This window comes from Diadema antillarum, unplaced genomic scaffold, assembly GCF_040938485.1.
Source record: "Diadema antillarum isolate AM-2024a unplaced genomic scaffold, OU_Dant_1.0 scf00000106, whole genome shotgun sequence".
NCBI classification, from domain to species: Eukaryota; Metazoa; Echinodermata; class Echinoidea; order Diadematoida; family Diadematidae; genus Diadema; species Diadema antillarum.
The window spans coordinates 740,500-757,411 of NW_027270995.1; the positions used below are offsets into that span (position 1 = coordinate 740,500).

The following is a 16,912-nucleotide window of genomic DNA, read 5'->3' on the forward strand; positions in this document are numbered from 1 at the left end:
TACAGAATACCACTTATCTTAAGATCTCATTAACATCTAATTATATCTAATTAACATATCAAGTTACGCCCCTATCCTAAGCTGGGAGAGAAATAAGGATCCCTGACATCACTGTCCCATTTCTCCTCCTACGCGCGGTGTTACAGAATACCAATCGCGTATTTAGGAGCGAGAGCTGTCCTAGGATCCTTACAGAATACCACCCCAGGTTGGCAGCCTACATGTACTCAAATATACATAAAAATTAGTTTCCTCCTTATCCAGCACAAGCTCTTATCAGGACGGGCGCCAGTCCTGACATGGCCGAATAACAGAGGTCCAAGTGTAATCTGCTACTGGACAAGCTGTAGCACCATGGCAGTGGGTGAAAAACTAATGTGGCTTTCAGGACCTAAAATGCAGCTGTATGACCATGTACAGCACTCTCCACATTTCCTGGTGCTGTATCAATGCGAAGACCCTTATTAAACAATGCACGCACGACCTCCAAGTCCTGTACTGTGCCTTAACCTTTGACCCTGCTTTGCTGATTGGTCAGTTTGCAAGTGATTTCACAATGTTATGGATATTCATCACCAAAGGTGGCAAGCTATTGTATTCACCTGCACATACAATTTGTAATTGATACATTTCAATACTCATAATGAAATTTGCAGCATTAGTTGTTGCTATGTCAGGAAAGCCTCAGGCAGGCCTTGACACAAACTGTCTGGTTGTCTGGAGAAACCACTGATCAAAGGTATAAGTACATTTATGAAATAACTTGAATATGTCAGAAAATCATCTCTTTCTAGAGTCAATTGGATTTACCTTATACTACACATTATCATATACAGTAGTAAGATACCATCATTAACCAATGAAAACAGCTTTCACATGTATACAGAAAGTACATGTGCGCATGTAAGATCTTGTGATCAAATTACATTGCAGGAAATGCTAGCAGCAGAGACTCCAACCCAAAGCACCTTCTGATCTGGAGATTCTCCCGCCTGAAACCCCTAGCAAACGGGAGACTCCAACTTGATGTGTGCGAAGCGCGAAGTTCCTAGGGTTCTAGATGCTCTCTTGTGCTATCTAAGGCTTATTTTTTCAACACACGATAGAAATAAGTAAGAAATCCTTTCCAACGGGAGACAAAGAGCCAGGGTGGGAGAAATTAAATCTCAAACGGGAGAACGGGAGATTTTGCAAAAATGGGTTTTCGGCGGGAGATCTCCCGTCGAAAACGGGAGAGTTGGAGTCTCTGTAGCAGTGTCAAGAATAACTACAATGACCCAATGCGCAGCAAGACTACGGCACAGAGTGGGCTACACAAGACTAATGCACAGCAACGTGACCTGAATACCCATTTGCCATTGGTTATCTTCTGGGAACTTGTCCCAGTACACCTAAATCATCATGCAAGAACTACAACTTTGGCGGAATAGGAAACACACATGGTGCAACAATGGCGTTTGGAGTTGTCCGCATAATGATGACTTCTAAACAGGGTATGAAGAATGCTTGGATATAAGTTCACTGTTCTTCTCTGTCTTGGAGTGAGTATTGTCTTAGATACTGACATTGTTTTGAGGGATTTGGGTTTTTTTGAAATATATATATAAGTGTGTACGGCAAGCAAGATGGGGAGCATCACTGAAATATTTTTGTCAAATCGCACAGGCATAAAACGGCAGGTGTGAATTCCATTGCAGCCACTGATACTCAGCTGCTGCTGTACTCCTGAGTATGGCATGCCAAGCGTGTTGAGCACGACATTTATTGCAAAATAAAAGAGACAACACCACGTCCTCTTAAAAAACGGCAAAAACATGCTCGCCAAAACGTTGGGAGTGGGTAGGCCCTTTCCAGGGCCAAATACATACCCAAGAAAGAATATGTGGTGCACCATTAAGCCTTCTACCACTAAATTTGGCCGAATCACCTTACCATATTTTGGAGTTTACAACACTGTGGCATGTTGGACTTTCAGAGGAAAACTTTGTTGACGTTGACTTTCGACAATGACAGTTCGGTTTGACCGAAGTCTTGCGCTACATGCGCCGACGTGGATATTCCAAGATGACAATACTCGTGCAACACAAAAGAAACATAATACATTAGCAGATTTTGCTGTGAAGTTGGAATGGATGGTTACTTTAAGTCTTTTTTTGCAGTCTGCTAGCTAAATGTGAAAATCCACTGCAATATTGCACGCACACAATCTACACTGACCAGTGTTCTAGAAATGGCCACATGCGCAGGGTACATGAATTAAATATGTCAGCCACAAGCATAAATGGAACATTCCGAGACAAAACATGAAAATTTCACCAGCAAATTATTGGTTAATTACACTAAAGGTCAAGCATACGTACTAACAAAAATGATGACATTTCTACTGAAGAAGAAATGCATGAAAATATGGGCAGCTTTCAGCGAGAAAAATTTTGTTACATGACAAACAATACTGACATATGCTGTATCTCTTGGGCTAAGAAAAAAATAAAGGAAAAGTTGACAAAAAGCAACAAACTTGCGTCAAAATCAGTGCAGCAGCAGAAACTTGCTTTTCCTGAGAGAGATTGAAACTCTTTGCATTCTCAATCAAAAGCAATGTTGCACAAGTAAAACACATCTCTTCTTTACTTTTCTCTTTCTCCTATCTTTAACTATTGAAAGACTGATTAGATTTGATCCTCAAATGCTTTGTACATTTGGCATGAAAACTGTATGTTAACTTTTAAACGAGATACGAAATTACTATCAATCCAGCACTAGGCATCGCTCAAAGAAAATCTGGTGGCACGGCAGGCCAGTAAAGATGTATAAATTGCTTTACAAAAACAAAACACAACAAAACAAATTAACAGGAATTTCACCACACGTGATCCATAAAACATTATTCTAATCTTGGTGATACAAGGCAAAACACCTCAACCTTTGAATAATTCATAGAAAAAGAAATATGGCAACAATATCTAAAAAGATTCATACAACTTTGTGCAGTGTAGCATATCATTTCATGGTGGAAGGTGAAGTGGTTAGATATCTAAACAAACTGTTGTGTCTATGTGATCTGTGGATTTGTCAGATACAGAAATAGAATTCCAAATATACATTGTTCTTTTCTTCCTATTCTGTCCAGGCAAAGTTTGAATTTGTTAGATTTATTGTTTAGTAGAAATAGAGACCCAGATATATGCATTTGGTATGTATACTCTTAGGTCTGAACAGGATTGGTAATCCAACAAATATTCTCTTCAAATAACTTAAACAGAAATCTGAAAACAACTTTTGCAACAACATTTGCTCATTGTTTAATAGTTAAGTGTAAATATGCTTGTTGACAAAGTTAAGAAGTCATATTTTCGTTTAATAGTAACTTGACAAGAAATGTTTAGAATACTACAGCCGTTGATCTTGCAAAGTCTGTTAATTTTGAGACTTAAGTTTTCTTAGTTCTTTTTTTTTTAGATGCATGACACATAAGCAAAGTGTTGAAAAGTGATAATTCATTGCCAAGTGACGATACATGACCGGCTTCTGTAATAAGCTATGACAGTAGCAACCATTTTTGTGGACTGATTCAGTAATATCTTTTAGTGAAGGAGAGACCAGGTGGAGGAGGGTAAATCCCAACAAAAGCACAAGAAAAATTCAGAAAATGTCATGTAGGTTGCTGGAACTTCACTGATTGTCTATGAGTTTGCAACTTAAAATAAAAACAACAAAACCAAACACGCAAAAAACAAAGACAATAATCAACTGAAAGTATGACTTTCTTTTTTCTGAAAGCATGACTATCCACCTTTATATTTCAGGATCACATAAGGCCACATAGAAAGGGTACAAAAACAAAAAATAGGCCTACATTTTGACATGAACTTCACAGATCTGAAAAGAATTTTGGACACAATTCTTGGTAGGAGCTGAATAATATGATCACAACCTGAATGAATATGGCAACTGTCGAGAATTTAAGTTTTCATAGCTTTGCTCTGTCACAATCTTCAGCCTGGACAAAACTGAACACAGCTGCTCTATGAATCGAGATGCTTGGGACGGTTGGCAAAGAGGACGTCAACGACGGACGAGTCGGCCATCGTGGAGACGTCGCCGAGGTCGTGGTCGTTGACGGCGATCTTGCGCAGCACGCGGCGCATGATCTTGCCGGAGCGGGTCTTGGGCAGGCCCGGCGCGTTGTGGACGACCTCCGGGGCGGCAAACGGGCCGATCTTGGCACGGACTGCATGGTAAACAAGGTGTGACAAGGAATTTTTGTGATATACAGTTACCTGTGGATTAATCTACCCTTGATCATGAGACAGTCTGTATCCACAAACTCTTTTAAAACAAAGTGATGCATCATCAGAATTGTGGTTTAAATTACGCACTCTTGGTACGTGTGAAGACAGCCTCAGTAACTTACCATGTGTAACAAGCTCCTTGATGAGTTCTCCAGAAAACTCGGCTCCCTATTGAGTAGAAGAAAGAAGAGAGAATGTAAGAATTCATCTCATTCGTGATCACTACTCTAGTAACACTTTGTACATTGAAAAATGTTAATCCTTTCACCCTGAAGTAGTCAGTCTGCTATTAGTCCTTCACATTTCGCAAAATTCAATGTGAATGATATTTTTTGTTTCACTTAAAAACTTTGAAGCAAAAAAAGGACAGTTGGTATTAGTATTTGAGTGCAGATTAACAAAAGACTCGTCATGTGATGACATCCTTACTTCATTATTTGAATAACATCGTCGGCGTGATAAAACCCTGAATCACAAATTTTGGTGAATATCACTTTTTCCCCTTTAACTGTCAGATAGTCACTTCAGTGATGTCCTGTCCAAATTCTAGCCGTCTTACCCCCAAGAAATGAAGCCACCATGGCATGTCAAGAGAAAGGTGATCCCATTTGTTGCAGTGCTCTGGCTGCCTTGTGTTTTCGCTTCCCTGAACATTTGACATTTTTTCAGACATGAGGTTTTGGTGTCCCAACAGGAGTAAGGGGTTGTGATGAATATAACATTTTGTGAAAACATAAGTATTCAAATTCTGTTTCAAGTATTAATTCAATGAAATGCCTTGTTTAATTTGTTACAGTTATCAGAGTCTAAATTATTCACAGAAATCCAGTTGCCCTTGGCGTGGAAATTTGTTCAAATCCCTTAAATAAATCTGAAGGACTAACATCTAAATGAAAACCCAATCAGCAAGCTAAGAGTTTGAGGAAATGATGTGTCAGTCCTAATAAATGCAGAAATTGAGCGCTAAGACTTCAAAACATTCGACTCACCTCTACAAGGGTCACGAAACAGTAGCAGGCCTCTCCCTTGGTCTTGTGAGGGTAGGCTACCGCAGCCGCCTCCGCCACCTTTGGGTTTTCGATGACGGCAGACTCGATCTCCGCCGTGCTGAGGAGGTGGCCCGAGACGTTGAACATGTCGTCAATTCGCCCTGTTATCCAGAAGTAGCCATCTTCATCCCTCTTGCAGCCTGAAAATGACAGGATTGATTGATCAGCTGATTGCTTTATGATTGCCTTCTCAAAAGATTCATGGTTGATTCATTGCTCCAGCCATTTAAACCTGTTCTAAATCATTGCATTTCTTTTCTAAAAAATAAAGAAAATGGACTATCACAGTTAGAACAATGATTCTGCTTCAAAGGATTTACACACACACACACCAAAAAAAAAAAAAAAAAGTTGGCAAGTATTTGCTTTGAAGCATAATGCAAGAACAGGAGAGGAAAGGGGAGAGGGGAAAGTAGGAAGGGGAAAGGAGAGGAGGGGAGGGGAGGGGAGGGGAGGGGAGGGGAGGGGAGGGGAGGGGAGGGGAGGGGAGGGGAGGGGAGGGGAGGGGAGGGGAGGGGAGGGGAGGGGAGGGGAGGGGAGGGGAGGGGAGGGGAGGGGAGGGGAGGGGAGGGGAGGGGAGGGGAGGGGAGGGGAGGGGAGGGGAGGGGAGGGGAGGGGAGGGGAGGGGAGGGGAAGGGAGGGGAGGGGAGGGGAGGGGAGGGGAGGGGAGGGGAGGGGAGAGGGGAGGGGAGAGGGGAGGGGAGAGGGGAGGGGAGGGGTGAGGGAAGGAAAAGGGAGAGGAGAGGGGTGAGGGGAGGAAGGGGAGAGGAGGGAGGGGAGTAGGGAAAAGAGGGGAGGGGAGCATAGGGAAGGGGAAAGAGGGGGAGGGATAGAAGGGAGAGGCAGGGAGAGGAGGGGTGGAAAGAGATAGGGGCAAGGGGAGGGAAGTGAAATGAGGGATCCATGATGTTTGCTCCTGCGACAATTACTCCCATGACATATCTGAACTCTACGCCAAACATAAATTCTAGCCACAAACATAACCCTAACCCTAATCCTCACATCAAACTAAACATAAAACCGTATCACGACCCTTACCCCAACTATATGTCAATGGAGAAAATAACACCAGGGCAATTGTTGCACAAGCAAAAAGTCTTGTCACCATAGCGAGAAGAGGGGAGAAGGGAAGAGGGGAGGGAAGGGGAGAGGAAGGGAGGGAAGAAGAATGGGAGAAGGGAGGGGAAAGGGGAGCTAGAGGTAGGAATTTCTCACCGTCTCCAGTCTTGTAGTATCCAGGAAACTGCCTGAAGTAGGTGTCTTCATAGCGATTGTGATCACCGTACACAGTCCTCATTATACCAGGCCATGGCTTCTTGAACACCTGAATAGCAGAATAATGGGGCAAAACGAAGAAAACAAATTAATAATTTAAATCTTTTCACAGAGGAGATACAAAAGAGTGGTTACATACCATCATTTATCTTAAACTATTCATAAGAAACAACAAATAAAAAGAGAAGAAAAATCTCACATACGCATGAAATTTAGATTTGACGTCCCTCATTCAGTTTACTGGTATCCCAGATCTGGGGTAGGTGGCAGGAGGCTATAGTGTTATCACATGATCTTCATGCAACTCTGTTTTTAGGGTCAATGCAGGTAAGGTTCCATATTTTAATGTTGCCTTGAAACATTACTGAAAGGCATACTGGATGTGATATATAGTGAGCCCAATGCTGGACAAGATGAAACAGAAGTTTCCAACGAGAGGGGCATCGACCTTTGACATGTAATGTTGGTGGGGGGGGGGGGGGGGGGGGTAGAAGATGACCACTTACCAGATACCCCTCACATGCACCCTCCAGCTCTTCTCCCTTCTCGTTGACCACCGCTGCATCGATGCCGAAGAAGGGAAAGGTCTGAAAAGTTTGAGAAGAGATTGTATCTCACATGTAAGATGCGTAATGCACATGATAGTGGCTCACTGTAAACAATGGACTGTACGCCCAACAATCTCTCACTGAGTATTTTAAAACAGTCTCGTCTGTCTTTTTATGATTTTTCTTTTAATGAGGTCTGTCGAGAAATGCGGCAGTTTGGGTGAATTTCACACAATAATTTCGAAGATTTTAATGTGATTCCGCTGAATGACCATCAAAGAGATGAAAGCAACCACTGAAGTACTCTGGCGGAGTGTGAAATCGTTATGAGACTGTGCTTTGCATAAAAAGTGATTGTTGGGAGATCAAGGAGAGATCGACCAGAATTCTTGGTTTGCAACAAGTGAGCAAAGAGTTAAAGAGCAGTTCCACATACATAATTTTTTAGGGTCTTGAGATACTGGTGAGAGATCTTACAAATTTCTGGTCACTGAATGGTTGCTCAACGGCATCTCTAGTCCTGGATGGAAAGGGGCCCCCTTGTCCAAATTGATTTTTCTCATGCATTCTGTGTGTGCACACACATGTATCTCACCAACTCTTCTATTTTGTTACAACATTCTTCTGCACAGTCCATGTACAAGAAAAGAAAAATCTTCAAATTGAAATAATCACATCAAAATTATAGATCAGGTTGCAATCAAAACTGCTCTGAAACGGCAATGAAAATTGTGGGCCAAATAACTTCTCACATTTAATACTCAATTCAGCCCATGGCTGAGCACAGGTCATAACCAAAATTCAATACCATTCATTGTGAGATACAAATATTCTCAAAGTACACATCATTTCATGGCAAATTGAGGAGATATTGTCAGAATATTTTCTGCGAGGGGAACAAGGATGTTGCAAATGGCATATCAAAAACTCAAAAAGGGGAAAAGTGATTGAACTTACTGCAGAGCCGGGTTTCATGGGAGTTGCTCCGGGAAGAGGGGTGAGGGTGTGGCCTCCCTGAAAGGACCAATGCAGGTGTGAGGGAGAGACAAGTACGTGTGGGGGGGGGGGGGGGGGGGGGGCAAGATGAAGAAGCATCAAGAATGAATAATAGTGTTCCTCATAGCACTGCACTCTGATTACATTTAATTCAGAAAGGCTGGTTAACTGATGTATTTTAACAACTAGAAATGTCGCTATGGCGACTGGTATGCCTCCGCCATAATGCACGATTCTCCTAATAGGTCTATAGTACATGTGGACAATGTGTGATTACATTTTCACAAAATTGGCAAAATATTAAAATGACATGTTTGTCACAAATGCATCGAATGTTTACCTTCCTTGACCTATGTTTAATTGGATGAATAGGAGAGCATGTACTTTAACTTCGACTTTGACCCTTTCATAAGTTTACGCACTTGAGTAATTTTCAAGGTATGGAGAAAAAGTGCAATTTCTGTATTGAACAGTAAATTGTTATCATTTTCATCTGGCCTTTGATTCATAAGAGAATCACTGTCAGGCAGAACATACATAAATATGTACTAAGTTTAAAGATTACTTGAGCCGCTTCCGAGATATGGAAAAAGTAGTAAGTTCAGCACTTTCACTTGATCTTTGACCTTTTGACCTTTGACCTTCTTGGCAAAAAAAAAATCCCAGAGAATCTCTAGTGGGTAATATACTGTACGTGCATACATTAAGTTTTAAAAAAATAATCCTGCTGGCATTGCATAAATATAAGGAAAATAGTAAAATTTCGAAGTATTGCCCTTGACCTTTGACCCCTGACCTTTGACCCCATAAACCCCAAATTCCCTAGCTAACTACTGACAGTCAGTACATGCATGTATACTTTGTTCCATAAAGATACTTTGAACAATTTCCAAGATACAGAGAAAAAAGTGAAATTTTAACATTTTACTTGACCTTTTGACCTTTGACCTTTTGACCTCATGACCCCAAACTTTCACCAAAGAATCTTAATTGGGTAATACATGTATACACTAATTTTCAAGAAAATATCTTCAGGCATTGCATAGATATGGGGGAAATAGTGCAATTCTAAGCATATGACCTTGACCTTTTGACCTTTGACCTTGAGCATGTGCACCCAAAAGTTGATAGGCACAACTTCACCCCCTAATACACATACATGCCAAGTTTCATTAGTCTACCTCAAAAGGTTTTGATAGTTACCCTGTCCACAAAATTCATTACGGACGGACGGAAGGACGGACGGACAGACAGACGGAAGGACGGACGGACGGACGGACGGACGGACGGACAACCCGAAAACATAATGCCTCCGGCACCACTTCGTGGCGGAGGCATAAAAAAGTATTGTGAATATGTGATAATGACCTTCACCGCACCTTAGAATTGAGACTTTCTCTTGCAACTTAGTCCTCGCCCCTGGAAAAAAAAAATGATGACACTGTAGAGCAAAAGATACAGCTTGGTATGTCCTTGGTTTACCAACTGTTGCTGAACTACAAAATCTTCCTAATGTATCTACGCTTGCGATGTTTTTCTCCAGGGACCTAGTGACAGACTGGATATTCTTCCAATCTGCACAAAGCTAATAATTAATGCATTTTAGTATTTGAGATCCTGTTTGTATGCACTATTTGTTGCTATGTGGGGCAGGTCCCAGGCAAGTTTTCCTGTTGTCATAATCACGATTTGCATATTGGTGTCAAACTTGCGATGCAAATTTCACTTCTAGCCATATGTTTGAACAAGCTTATTGATATTAATTTCTGCTAAGATAATGGTTCTGATATTAATATTGGTTTTGATGATAATGATTTTCTCTGTTTCCATTTTTCAATCAAAATAAACGTCACTTCAATTCACAACTTATTGATGATGCACTTAATTCTGACTATTTACTGATAAACAGTGAATGGCAGTTGATTCAGCAATTAAATTTACTGGAATACTACAATATAGGTTCATCAGACATTGAACAAAAACAACACAAGCTAGAGAAGCACTCTGAGAGCGCAGACCTCCGCCAAGCATGCAGCTCATTTCCATCACTGATCTTGTTCTTCCATAGAGATATCAGTGATTTCCACCCATACGTACTTATACTATATAGCATGCTGAAAGTGTTTATATAATACTACGTAGTGTGCTGAAAGTCTCCCGATTTCCCAATATAGAAGCCTTTGTTACGTCATAAACCCTCAGCTGCACAGCGCGCCTCACCCCAGCAGAAACTAGAGCACGCACTTTAGTGCGCGCAAGCAAACCTCAAATACGCGCAGCCTGAACTCCCAAGTTCACTGACTCTCCCTGCCAAAATATCAAAAATCCCTCATAAATTCCCCCAAAATTCTTGGATCACTACCAAAAGTTAATCGTTTATAACTCGTGTCATTCTAAACCTTTCCTGCAAGTTTCATCACAATCCGTTGTCTCCTTTTTGAGTTATTTTGCGCACAGACAAACGAATGAACGAACGAACGAACAAACCAAACATAACCTCCTCCCTTGGCGGAGGTAATAAAAGTAAAAACAGGGCAATAAGTGTTCCTTTATGTTTGTTTGGGTTCTATCTTTTTCAACACTCACTGTTTCAGTTTGCCAGAACGTGTCAGAGATGGAACATCGTGCATCGCCAATGACGTTGTAGTAGAACAGCCATGCCTCTGGGTTGATTGGTTCACCGACCGTGGCCAGAACCCGCAGTGATTCTCGGCTATACCTAGTAACAATGGACAAAGACAGTATTGAACAGGTAGAATGAATAAAAATGAATAACTACCCATTGTACTGTGCATAGATTTTGAATAAAACTTCCCTTACTATGTACAGATTTTGACGTACATAAGTCTACAACCCAAGTGCTTTATAGCTGATTATCTCTTACTGCTGGTATACAAAGCATTCAAGACTTACTTTTTGACAGGAGCTTCCCCGTACTTCATGAGCGTTCGTATAAGGGTTGGCGCTGTGTACAGGATGGTCACTTTGTACTTGTCGACAATCTGCCAGCATCTGGTTTCGTCTGGGTACAGAGGAGTTCCCTCAAACTACACAACACAAAGACCAAGAAAGCACTTTTTTTAATAAAGGAAAATTTGCTTTAAACAGTAGTCTTCTTTTTTATTCCTGAATAAATTGAATTTCTTTGTGTTTACTTGTTGTTGTTTTTTAACCTCTGCTCTGGAGTCATTTCACATGAATATATTCAATCTCCTCTGACATTATCATGGAACATTCCAGAAGATTGTCAGAATTGGGCAATACCCACAACTACTGTGGAAATACAATCAGTGAAAAATGTGTGGTTGTGAATTTATCGGGGTTTTTTTTTTCATTTCTGTCACAAGTGCTTCAAGTATATTCTGTGTATATAAGACACCATAAGTTGGGTAAACATAAACCTAGCAACATTGCAATCTACAAAGATAATCACAAATCATATATCAGTGTTACAAGCCAACATGCTGGCTTGTCCAGGACAAGTATGAGCTGTCTGTGGGGCAAGTTTATATGGATCTTTCCTTGACTGTTAAGTGGCTATGACACTTGCCTATAAAATTATCTTTCTGGCCAGGTGAGGAAACTATTTTGACATCACTTCCTGATCATTGCTCTCTGGTTGTGCATTTCTATCAACACAATGCTACATAACAGAACCAAACCTTGGTTTGAAGCACGAGCATCATTCGCAACAAATAAAAAAATTTCACGTTCCGCAGACACTCTGCAGCACAATAAAACTACTGGGTCCCAGCAACAATATCATCCTTTTTATGGCCATCTAGTTAAAGAGGGATGCCGGACCACTTAACTGTTAGTGTGAGAAGAAAGAGTAAAAGTTTCTGAGAACAACAGAACAAATTAAACCATATTGGACAAACATTAAAATAAGTTAGGAAATTGTTTTGCTAAATTTCATAAAATCCTTCTTGACCAGTATGGAAATGAGTAAGTTGATGATGTCATCACCTTACAACTTGCCATGATATAGTTTGTACTAAAAATTTTGAAATTTACAGGGTTTTTTTTCACTCATTTGCAAATTCATATCAATTGTTTGTCAACTGTTTTGCAACAATTTGCTAAACTTCACAATTTTTCAAATTCTCTCATTCTATCTGATAATGATTTAATTTTCACTGCTGTGCACGTAAAACTTTACTCTTCCTGTTCAGTCAAACTTCAACCTGGTACAAAATTTCCCTATAATTGTGACAATAGAAGCCCTCTATAAGGTTCTTCATTTAAAACTGACACAACTATGTTCTTCATCCTCCTCCTCCCAACCCCAGCCAGCCCAACCACTTCCAACCAACCCCCACCATCCCCAACCACCCCCAACTGACAGCACCTCAACTGACCATGACACTGGTGGCCCCATTGGCCATGGGACCGTAGCACACGTAGGAGTGGCCGGTGATCCAGCCGATGTCCGCCGTACACCAGTAGATGTCTGACTCGTGGTGGTCGAATGAATACTTGAAGGTGGTGGCGGCATAGAGGAGGTAGCCGATCTGAGTGTGGACCACACCCTTGGGCTTCCCCGTAGAACCACTGGAGATGAACGACAATCACAATGCATTTAGCACACAGTGTACATTAACTCTTTATGTGCCATGGTGCAAACCCCCTGTGCGCCACATTATTCTGAGACACCAACCTAGTCATGCTTTTGGAAAACAATTTGTTTTTCAAATCTATGTAACTTCTATAGATCTCTATTACCGTGGACGTGTAATGTGCAAAATGGTACAGAAAAGGCCAAGCTTTGCTTTAGTGTAAATTGTATGACAAAGCTAGGCTTGCTATTCTTTCACATGACCAGTAGCTACATTATTGTAAAGGCCCAACTTTTGCACATAAAACAGTAATGGAAACCTATAATTTTCACACAAATCCACTATGGAATACCCCTTGATAGTCAATCACCCCATCAAAGGCAAGCTTCAAGAATAGAATTGCAAGAAACGCTTTCATTGTACTCCGGCATTTGGTAATTTATTGATTGGTTTGGGCGGGTCTGTGTGTTTGAGCAGAATATGTGAAGTTCGCGCACCATCAGCTGAGTCAGGCATGCGAACGTGGCACATTAAGAGTTAACTATTTTAAAAGAGGACATTTTCAAGTGCGTAATTTTTTGCGTTGGGCCACGTAAGATTATGCAGCGGAAGCAAAACATAAGACACAGTTTTACTGAAATATACGACATCACCACATTAAATACAATTACTGTAGCATATATGACAAGCAAAACACTTTGCATGCTTTCATTTTCGTGCAAGTTTCATGTTGCACAAAATGTGCAAAAGTTTCCACACCCTTACAACTTCTTCTGTAGAAGCTGTTATTTTCACGAGGGTTTAATTTTCGCAAATTTGACAAATCACAGTTGGACTGCGAATTTAACAACACGCAAAAATGTCACCATGCGCTAAAGGTAGTCGTGCACATATGACGGCCTTTGTGTCGATTCACAAAAACAACATCTCGCGAAAATGCCCAGGACCTCCTCATTCACGAAAATATCAGTATGCGAAGTGGTTCAGCATATACAGTACTTCTACAGTGCAACAAAATTCTCCACACCCATGTACCCTGGACACATGTGAACATGTGTAAAACAGCTGTGAGGCAATCCTATCAATCAGATACTTAGATTAGACTTGCTGATTGCATGAATAGGGTAGGTTGCCCCCTCATGTGGTATCTGATAAATCTCAAAAGGAAGTGGGTATCAATCACACAGACCAAATGTATGCCCACCAATCTACAAAAACATAGCATTATCTTCACTCAAATCTACTTTGAAGAAAGGGGAAAAGCACAAAAAACACACAGGAAACAAAAAACTTGATGCGCCCTTTCATTTCCTACATTACAACAGCCACACCATTTGATCTATCAGACTTGCTAAATCCTATTCCAATACCCTGCGTCATTTACACTAAAAGGAACAGTGATCTGTCATTTTCATTGTGGTGTGGGAGCTGTTTCTGCATTTGCACTTGTCTCAAAGTCCAGGGGGAGCAGCGACAAGAACAAATTACAATAATCATGGAAGAAATCCAACCCCATTCCCACCCCCCCCCCCCCTACATACACACAATCTCCTATGCGTAAACCATGAAGAAGAAAGGGAAATGACTCCTCTGATTATTATGATGTACAGGTAGTTATTGTCTTCAATGACTGGTTGGAGATGTGTGCTTTAGCTGTTGATATCACACACGGTCATGCTCACAATGCAGAGGTATAAACACAACTTTATTGTGAGGGAAAATGGCTGAAGGCCAGATCATCCACAATAATTGTCCTCAAGCAGTTTTGGTTCATGGGGTTTTCAAGAAGAAGATGAAAATGTAAAAAAGTTTACGCATGATGAACGACGCACAACGCACGACACAAGACGCATGACGGGCGCTGGACCAGATGGTGAGCGATCGCAATAGCTCACTTGAGCCGTTGGCTCAGGCGAGCTAAAAATCTAAAACTTATGGCAAAAGAAATTCTGAAGAGCATTAAACTGTGAACATTTCACTGCATTTGAACTGCCAAAAAGTCTGAAAAGTGGGTTTTGGGCAGAGTGAAAAAAGAAGAAGAAGCTGAAATTAGATTGAACACTGAAGTCTCACATCCGTGGCATCATCAGGAGGAAGGTTTGTGAAGCCACTCACCTGGTGTAAAGCATGAAGAGTGGATCCTCCGCCTCCAGCCAGACCGGTTCACACTCTTCGCTCGACCCCTCCATCACGTCATGCCACCAGTGGTCGCGACCTTTGTGGAAGTCCGTCTTTTGAATCGTGTGGAGGAAATCAGTGTTTGAATCTCACTTTATGGTTTAATCACAGGGGTTACACATTAGTACAGTTGTACACACTAGAGCACTGATTTGCAATAGGCCCTGTACAATTGTTCTGTGAGAGCGCACATAGTGAGCTCCCCCATGTAGTGAGAGGGGTGCAAAGAGGTTACATACTTATTACTACTAGAGGGCAAACTCTGTATTCTGTAAGGACTGTATTCTCTGCATGTGCATCTTAAGTCAACATCTGGCAAACTCAGGCTGCATCAGAGAGGTGATGCATACTTTCTGTCATGCTGATCTTGCCTAGTGTTCTTGCCCCTCTTAGCATCAGTTGATAGTGCTCCTTGTGATCATACAGTGTAGAAATTTCGCATACCAGTAGTACTCCCTCTATAGGTGGTGATATACAATGTATGTAAAATCTTTGGGTGTAATGCAGTCTGCACATGTGCATAGAAAGGTCTACTCAAACATCAGTGCTATATTGAAGTCCACTGGATTGTGGTGTGTAATTTTGTGTTGGAAAGCACCGTGATAAGTCACACCTGTGCCTGGCTTAACGCCATCGCACCAGGTAAACTTTTGTAACTATGTCATATCTATGGGAAATCACCTCTCGTTGAGGGCAACAGGTTAAACACCAAATTCACACACAGAAACATCCATTTTTCTTTACAACCTACAGCTGAGGGTTTGGTTAATTCTGTGTACCCATATTAGAAGTCTTAAATATCAATACAAACTTTGATATCAAAACAATTTAACCTGTTAATGGGACATTACTGCGTAAGAACAAACAATCAAATGTTCCTAAAATAAACACACAAAGGATGCCAAATGTGACTGTTGCATGCTTAAATTTTTAGGGGCATACCTATATAATGTCCTTTATATTTCTCACAGTAAGGAGTAAATATGATGTTATACCCATGACAAGCATATTCCATAATTTCCCCCATAAAATCTTGGCCTCTTCCTGCCACTGAAAGTTTACAATGTGTCTCACCTTGAGTGTGTAGCACGGTCTCTTGGCAACCGGTGACGTCCTGTCTCCATTGGTCGCGTCAGGTGACCCCAGATGACGTACAACAAACACAGTCTCCACAACAAAGTCTCTGAAAAAAATAACAACCAACAAACATAGAAGAGATGACAATGCCTGTATTCTATTTTGCATAATATTTCATCACACCTAACCTCTCTTACCCCATCAAAAACTGGACACATTCTGATCTATTACCAACCCGTTGAGGACGGCCTGATTTTGCTACAACACGGATTTACCCACAAACACCTGTCCGAGTATAATCGGGACTCGTCTTCAACAGGTTAAAAGGCCATGTCACTGCAGGCGAATTGCCTATAAACTTCAATAGCCAGTTCATAACTTGTTCTTGTGCACCTTTTCTTATGAATGACCTTTCATTTTTCCCAGTTAGTCAGGCACTTCACTCATTTTCAGAGCAATATAAATGCACAAGCTTGCCCAACCTGACAGTTTGTGTAATTCATGTTCAAACAAAGAATGAACATGTATACATCATGTCACCAGAATAGCCCTTCATTTACACATGGGGGATCATCCACTTCACTATTTTGCAGGAAATGTATAATTGACAGACTTTTCTGTAATATAATTTTCAAATACTATTAGCTTTCACAGGGAGTCTCTCTCACAACACTTCTGTCAGGTGGATGTGCTGGCCAGCACCACTTACAGGGATTTCATGAATAATCATGACATCACAAATGCTTCGAATATTTCAGTGAATTTTAACACTGTGATGTCTGCTATCACACGGGCATTGTTCTGTAGTTAGTCCTGTGAGAAGCTTGGCGAGTATACTACACTTCCGCTGTCTTTGTCAGAAAGCATTAACATGCACCTTTATCAAACTTTGTGTGTCTACACTACAACAAAGATCAGTCATTTTGCATCCTCCCCAT

At 41.1% G+C, this 16,912-nt stretch overlaps 1 protein-coding gene across 1 annotated transcript; it reads right to left on the reverse strand.

Annotated features, from left to right (window-relative positions):
* Window positions 1-1,963: 1,963 nt before the first annotated feature.
* LOC139719163 (acetyl-coenzyme A synthetase, cytoplasmic-like) lies at window positions 1,964-16,345 on the reverse strand. The gene is made up of 11 exons (XM_071630597.1): window positions 15,972-16,345; window positions 14,835-14,950; window positions 12,522-12,714; window positions 11,074-11,207; window positions 10,747-10,879; window positions 8,122-8,178; window positions 7,123-7,203; window positions 6,557-6,665; window positions 5,282-5,481; window positions 4,415-4,460; window positions 1,964-4,231 (listed from the first exon to the last, which is right to left on the reverse strand). The coding sequence occupies exons 1-11, from the start codon at window positions 16,140-16,142 to the stop codon at window positions 4,026-4,028; spliced, it is 1,446 nt and encodes a 481-aa protein (XP_071486698.1). The 5' UTR covers window positions 16,143-16,345; the 3' UTR covers window positions 1,964-4,025.
* Between the last annotated feature and the right edge of the window lie 567 nt (window positions 16,346-16,912).